This window comes from Lagopus muta, chromosome 16, assembly GCF_023343835.1.
Source record: "Lagopus muta isolate bLagMut1 chromosome 16, bLagMut1 primary, whole genome shotgun sequence".
NCBI lineage: Eukaryota > Metazoa > Chordata > Aves > Galliformes > Phasianidae > Lagopus > Lagopus muta.
In genome coordinates, this window is record NC_064448.1 from 8483494 (window position 1) to 8490728 (window position 7235).

Sequence of the window (7235 nt, forward strand, 5' to 3'; positions counted from 1 at the left end):
TTGGCTTTATGGCCATGAATTGGGTTCTGGCCATGGGTTGGGTTTGGGGCCATGGGTTGAGCTTTGAAGACCTCTGCAGTCTAAAATTCCATAGTCCAGCCCCAAACCCTCCCATTTGTGACCTTTTTATGCTGCATCTTTTCTACTTTCACCATCACTGAGTGCTGGTACAGCCTCAGTGGCCCAGTTTTATGGGTGTAATATGTACAGATTGTGAAGCACCAGAGAATGGAGAGGTGTTTTCCACAAAGGTGGGTGAGAGGATCATTTTTTTCCCAGCAGTGTCTACAAAATATGCTAAATCTCAAAGGTCTCTCTGTGTGTTGGACCAGATGAGCCCACAGCAGCCAAAGGAAATTGTAGAAAGGCCAAGGTAGGTGAAAGCCACAGTGGGGTCAAGGAGCAACTTCAGAGAGGGATAATGTATGGCAGCTCTGCTAAAAGCAGCGCACAGAGCAACCAGGATGCTGCAGTCAGAGCAGCCAGGCGGTGTTCCTGACAGAGGACAACAATGTTGACTGATGAGATGGCAGTACCTTCTGTCTGTCAGCTCCCCAGCATCACAGGAAGGTGAGTAATGGACACCATCAGATTGGCTGCAGCAGCGAGTGCTATCTGTGGGTGAAGGGCAGCTGCATCAGCTGCATCCTGCCTTTCTGTACACCTCATACCAGCTCAGTAGGAGAATGCAGCATAAACACTGTCATGAAACAGTACCATGAAATATGAACCTATTAAAAAAGTGAGGAAAGGTAGAACAAAGTGCATCCTGAGGAGAGATGAGCATGGCAAGGACCTGCCACTGCATCCCCAGCCCAGGGCTGATCCAGAGAGCAAAGTCCTGGGGCAGGAGGCAGTGAGTCCAAAGGGAAGAAAAGGAAAGGGAAGAAGAGGGTATTTGCCCTTCACAACTGAGCCCAACCTGAACAAAACGTCACAAAAGGGAGTGAAAAACTGCAGTGACTGCACCCTGTAAAGCCAACTGGGGGCATACCCAGAGAAAAGGGGGAAAGCCTTATCTGTCACTGCAAGGCAGAGCTTGGGGACAGAATGCTGTTTAGGCAGAAGAGCATGGGGCTGGGCAGGAGTTTTTTTTATCCACACTGGGATTGTAGCACCCACACTTGGAAGTGTGCCTTTGAAGCCCTAGACTGGAATCTCTCAGCACTGGAAATCCTTCACATTTTGGAGATGGGTGTCTGTGCCTGGGATTAATGGCGTGGCTCTGCTTCTAATTGCAATGTAATCTAATTGAAAAGTGAGCTTTTCTCCTCGCCCTTTCCTCCACTCCACAGGTTGGGTATGATGAGCACTCTATCTTAGCAATCACAGTTGCTCTTTCCATCGGAAAATACATTTTCTGCAGAGACATCAGGAGCGAGCAAGAGCTGACAGCAGAGTCAGGCTGCTGCTGCATTAACCTGACTGGTGGGAAACACATCTCACAGCCTGGGATAGATACAGACAGCCCAGCCCATCCAGCAGAGCTCCCAGCACAGGGTGGGTAAGACTTTCCCCAGTGGAGTGACACCACTGTTCCTTTGAGATGGGGTGACCATGGGACAGCTGATGGGAGGAGGTTTAAAACCCCCAGGGAAAGCACTGCTCTGCCCCAGCCCAAAGGAAATGGGGAAGGCATCACACTGGTCCCATTCTCCTGAGATGAGGAAGGAAGACAGGACCCCAGCTGGGCTCCTTCCTCTACCTCCTCCTGTGCCTCCTCCTCCTTCTCCTTGGCTCAGCAGTGCACCAGGACCCAACAAGTGTAAGTGGGGAGCAGGTGCATGAGGGGGTGCGGAGGGATTCTGAGAGTCCTCAGGGGTGGGAAGGAGGTTGCAGGGGTTGAGGTTTTCTGAATGCTCCCTGCTCCTCCTAGCAGCGGTTCAGCGGGGGGGAGGGGGTGGAGGGGGGTAGGAGGATGGAGGGGATTTGCAGGAGAGGTGGGTGGAGAAGAAAGGGGAGGGGGAAATGGTTGGGAAGGAGGGGAGCTCATCAGTGCTTGCAGAATTGGTGCAGCATCCATGGAGAACGGTTCAGCCAGCTCAGGAGCCGTGCTGGGCAACCAAACCTTGGGCAGGATGCCCCGACAGCCCCTGGAGCTCCAGGTGGTCACCATCCTGCTGGTGCTGCTCGTCTGCGGGGTGGGCATAGCAGGCAATGCCATGGTGGTGCTGGTGGTGCTGCGCACCAAGCACATGGTGACCCCCACTAACTGCTACCTGGTGAGCCTGGCTGTGGCCGACCTGCTGGTACTGCTTGTGGCTGGGCTGCCCAACATCTCTGAAGTGGTGTCTTCCTGGGTGTACGGCTACGTCGGCTGCCTCTGCATCACCTACCTGCAGTACCTGGGCATCAACATCTCCGCCTGGTCCATCACCGCCTTTACAGTGGAGCGCTACATCGCAATCTGCCATGCCATCAAGGCACAGCTCCTGTGCACCGTGGCCCGCGCCAAGCGCATCATCATCTCGCTGTGGATCTTCACCTCCCTCTATTGCCTCATGTGGTTCTTCTTAGTGGACACGTCCCAGGTCATGTTTTCAGATGGAGAACAGGTCAGCTGTGGCTACCGTGTCTCCAGAAGCCTTTACATGCCCATTTATTTCTTGGATTTTGCTGTCTTCTATGTCATACCGTTGGGACTTGCAGCCATCCTCTACGGCCTCATTGCCCGCATTCTATACATGAGCCCGCTGCCCGCCGCCCCGCAGCATGCCCTGGGCTCAGCACATCGAGGTGGCTCCCTCCAGCAATCCTGCCTGGGCAGCAGGGGGATCCTGAGCTCCCGCAAGCAGGTACGGAACCCCGGTGGGCTGCAGGCTCTGTGCACAGGGGATTGGTGCTTTGGGTGGGGGGAGTGCTCCAATAGCTTGCTCCTGGAGGAGCCAGGAGGGTCACTTTGCTGGAAAATGGGCTCCCTCTGCCTTGACTGAGCTCTGCAGAGCTGCCTGTGTTCACTGGGTTGACTGAAGTGCAGGGGTTTGGGTGGATAATTAATACTCATTGCCTGCTAGGTCCTGGGATGAGTCAGTATCTGTGCATGGGTCTTTGCATGAAGGCTGTCCCATTCATATTTCAAGCTCTGAGACATGGTATGTATCAAAGTTAAGGGCTGAAGCTTGGAAACTAGCTGAAGACTTTGAAATCCCCACTCCTCTTGCCTTTGAGCAAGCAAGATGTTATTTCCAGCCAGCTTGCAGTAGGTTTCAGCCCCTCAAAGTTCTTATTTCCCCAACTTCTTGCTTGACTTGCACAGGGTCTTCTACTGACCAGGAGAAATGATTCAGAGTCACAGAAGCTGAATGAGCATCTCAGGAGTGCATATTTCTTTAAGAACTTACGGGCTGGTTGATGGCATTCCAATCCCTGGAAGCATTCTGTGCTCTTTTCTCTGGCAGTTTTCTTGAGATCTCCATTACCTTCTGCAGTATCTCAGCAGACAAAACCTCCCCTGGCTGGCTTACATCTCAGAGCTGGGGTCACAGGAGTAAAGATGCCATTGTGTTTAATCAATATTCTCACTGTATAGGGAGCTATGTGATGATTTGTACCATTACCAACAAATAGCCCAAACAAAAGCTCAGCTGAAGCCTCTGAGAAGCTGTTGTGTCAGCTGCTCATCCAGGAGGGAAAGCTCTGTCACAGCCACACTGTAAATCTGTTTGATTCCCCAATCCTGCCTTGCAGACAGAGATAAGGGCTGTCCATGTGTTTCACTGTAACTATCATACTATTTGGGAGAGATTTGCTTCTGACTCACTGGACTTTGGAAGATTTGGAGAGGTGTTGAATTCCTAATTGCAAAATGAGGACCCAGCTTGAACCAGTTAGTGAGCATGATAGTGATGGGCTGGAGATTGGACTAGATGACTGCAGAGTTCTTTTCCACCCTCAATGATTCTATGAGTCTATGAATTGATTAATTGCCGAGGGACTGGTTTATAGGAGAAACAAGTTATCTGTGCCCCACACAGGTACATCGATAAGGGTTTGGGGCAGGATGAGCAGCAGTGCAAAGCCGTGTCCTACAGAGCATCTTCCTTGGCTCTGCCTGAGATTGGCAGCTCACAGTGCGATGGGTGGAGGTGCAGGAGCTGCGGTGAGTCGTGATTCTGCATCTGTCTGCGGGGAGAAAAACAACGCCCTGAAGTCAGAGAGCCCCGCAGGGTCAGTGACACCTCCAAGAGAAACTGCGGTGGGAAGGCACAGGGGGGCCGGAGGGGCAGAGCAGGACGGGGCAAAATGCCGATGGCGGGGATTCGGTCTGAGGCAGGAGCAGCAAACCCTGCCCGAGTGCGGCAGGGCTGTTACGATGAGCAGCTCCTAACTGGTTTTCTTGGCTCGTTAATTACCCGCGGCCGTGGTGGGAGGAAAGAGGCGGCGTGCCGGGTGATGGCACCTGTCTGTCACACTGCGGGGAAGTGCTGACAGCCCTTGAAAATGTCACCAGGAGCTGAAGGGTCCCGTCCTGAGCATCCGAAGTGAGGACACAGCGCCGGAAACGGCTCTAATAGGAAAGGCTCCAAACGCGAGGGTGTGAAGGAGGATCTGCCGGCCGGGGCGGGGGCGGAGGGTCGGTGTCCATCCCCTGCTGCAGCAAAGCGTGGGCCGAGCTGCAGCCTCCGTGCTCCGGTCCTCTAGCGGGATTCCTAACGACCTCTGCAGGTACTCTGCAGGTACTTAGGCACTGCGGCTGAAAAGCAAACGAATGACCGGTTCTGTACCAAGCTTCACCGTGTTCAGTCTCAGAAAGGACTGCAACCAACACGCCTCTCAACCCGGGGATGTGCTGTGTGCACCCTCCGGCTCTGTCACGGCTGCGCAGAGCTCAGCTCACGCTTCACACTTCTCTCGGTTTCCTGAACAAGGAGAGAGACAGCAGCCAAAAAGTCAGAGCTGCCTCAGCCTCAGAAGGAGCTCTGTCTCCACGGGATGGGCAAAGCGCAGAGCCTGCCGGGTCTCCCAGGAGGAGCACTGAACTGCTTGGTGCAGGGGGATTACATCCTAAACAAATTGCTCTTAGAGTCAACTAACCAGAGGAGCTGCTTGCATTTCGCTGTAGAGTTCAGCTGTTATCACATTTTTGTTCAAATTAACTTCACTCTCTGGATATAAACCTCAGACAGAAATATGACCAACCACCCCATAAGCTCTGAGGCCAGATTCTGGCACACCTTGTACCAACCCCTATCTTCCCCAGAGGCAGAGAGCACACTGCAGTGTAAGCAACAGCCCAAGCACTCATGGTATTGCTGTGAGATCTCACTCTGGGAAGCATCCTCACATCCCCATTAAACCACATGCAGCAAAACACCTCTATTTTGGCCTCAGCTTGACAATTGCTCCTTTCTTGTAGGGAAGGTTCTGTTACCACCATGCACAGTTTCTACTCAAAGCATTACAGGAAGGCAACGCTGTTTGTAACTAAGTGAAAAAAAACCAAACAACAGAACACTCCAAGAAAAGCAGAAAGACTGAGTGTGATCCAAGTGCTCATTTCCTTATAGAGGGCTGGAGTCATTGCACAACGCCTTTCTGACATTTGAAACACCACTGCCTCAATATGCGTGCAGCATTGATGTTTACTCATACTTTCCTCCTCGGGGACGCACGTAATCTGTGACTGCTTGCTGGAGGATGATTGCCACCTACCAAAAAGAGCTGTTGAAGTTATTAAGATCATTGGAGTTTCAGTAGAGGAAAAAACAAAACATTTTCTTCAGCAATTTGAGTCAAGCTGAGGGTGATTACTGCTCCATTCTGAATTCTCAATATCTTCTTGTTCCTAATATACAGACGGAGTGCTCCTCCACTGCTCTGTAAATTAAATTTACCCACACTGATGAGCTGAACAACTCCCATATCAGCCAAGTCAGGAATTCATGCAGGACTCCAGGCAGTCTCACCTGTACCAGGAGCCCTGTCCCTGGGAGGGAGCAGCAAACCAGTATGCACCAGGCAGGTGAGATTTACCTTGGCACCCCCGAAACTCAGCATCACACTTTTGCACAGCTTCAGTTCCTCACTGATCTGATGCTATTTTCTTTTTTTTTTTCCTTCCCTGCCACAGAAATTCCCTTGATTATTTCTAACTCATTTCCAGACTGATGGCTGCTGGTCCTGAGGAACCACAGAACCATTAAGGTTGGAAAGACCACTAAAGTCACCAAGCCCAACCCCAGCCTACCCCACCATGCTCACTAACCAGTGTCACATCTCCACGTTTCTTGAGCATGTCCAGGGACAGCGATTCCCCCGCCTCCCTGGGCAGCTGTACCAGTGCCTTGAATGGAAGGCCGTGAGTGGTGGGTGAAAATCCATCAGTTAAAGGTTTTCCTTATGCAAGACTGCATCACGAACAAAACAGATTTAGAGAGGAGTAGAGAGTCTCATGGTTTGTGATTCTGTCTGCAACTGATAGGAGTGATACAATTACCTGTCTGCAGGAAGGCTCTGCTGGAGCTTTAGCTTCACCTGGCTCTTTCTCCTCTCCATCTCCCCACTCACCAGGTAACCAAGATGCTGGCTGTTGTGGTGGTCCTCTTTGCCCTTCTGTGGCTGCCGTACCGCACACTGGTGGTGGTGAACTCCTTTGTGGACCCCCCGTACCTCAACATCTGGTTCCTCCTCTTCTGCCGGATGTGCATCTACCTGAACAGTGCCATCAACCCCATCATCTACAGCCTGATGTCGCAGAGATTCAGAGCTGCCTTCAGGAAGCTCTGCAGGTGCAGATGGAAGAGCACAGAGGTGCCCACACCACGCAGCATCCCGGTGCTCTATAGCAGAGCAAACGACGGCTCTCAGGGCAGCTTCGAGCATGGCACTCACCTGGATGACCTGAACTGTCCCCCTGCACCCGCGAGGAGAAGTGGGGCTGCCACACAGACACCAGGACCCTGACATAATGCAGGCAGCGGGAGCTGTACGACTGTGTGCATCATGCTGGGAAAGTGCCAACAGAAATTGCTTGGGCATTGCGGCAAGCTTAACTTAATAACTCTCCAGGGCATTTAACGGAACGGATTCTTAGAGACAAATTAATTTGCTTTTCCTTAATGCTAATTTATTCTTGTGCTGTTAGGCGCAGATCGATGTTCAGCATCTCCAAAGAATCTGTAGTTAAATATAGCACTGCAACACCATTCCTAGCTATGTGCAAGTGCAGCTGCTTGTTGAGTCAGGCCAGAGCATGGGAAGGAAATGCAGGAAGAGAAGGGCAGTCAAGGAAAATC

General features: G+C 51.9%; 1 protein-coding gene across 1 annotated transcript; it reads left to right on the top strand.

Moving 5' to 3' along the window:
* The first annotated feature begins 726 nt into the window (after nucleotides 1–726).
* On the top strand, nucleotides 727–6992 carry LOC125701196 (thyrotropin-releasing hormone receptor-like). Its single transcript, XM_048962852.1, has 3 exons — nucleotides 727–1765; nucleotides 2017–2795; nucleotides 6511–6992. Exons 1-3 carry the CDS (start codon nucleotides 1558–1560, stop codon nucleotides 6901–6903), a joined length of 1380 nt encoding a protein of 459 aa, XP_048818809.1. The 5' UTR covers nucleotides 727–1557; the 3' UTR covers nucleotides 6904–6992.
* The last annotated feature ends 243 nt before the right edge of the window (nucleotides 6993–7235 follow it).

What these genes read in the sequence shown, in the direction of transcription:
- LOC125701196 (XM_048962852.1), top strand. Translation starts at nt 1,558, where the DNA reads ATGGGACAGCTGATGGGAGGAGGTTTAAAACCCCCAGGGAAAGCACTG. An exon ending in TGCACCAGGACCCAACAAGT is followed by an intron (nt 1,766 to 2,016) that starts GTAAGTGGGGAG and finishes GAATTGGTGCAG; the next exon opens with CATCCATGGAGAACGGTTCA. An exon ending in TCCTGAGCTCCCGCAAGCAG is followed by an intron (nt 2,796 to 6,510) that starts GTACGGAACCCC and finishes CCCACTCACCAG; the next exon opens with GTAACCAAGATGCTGGCTGT.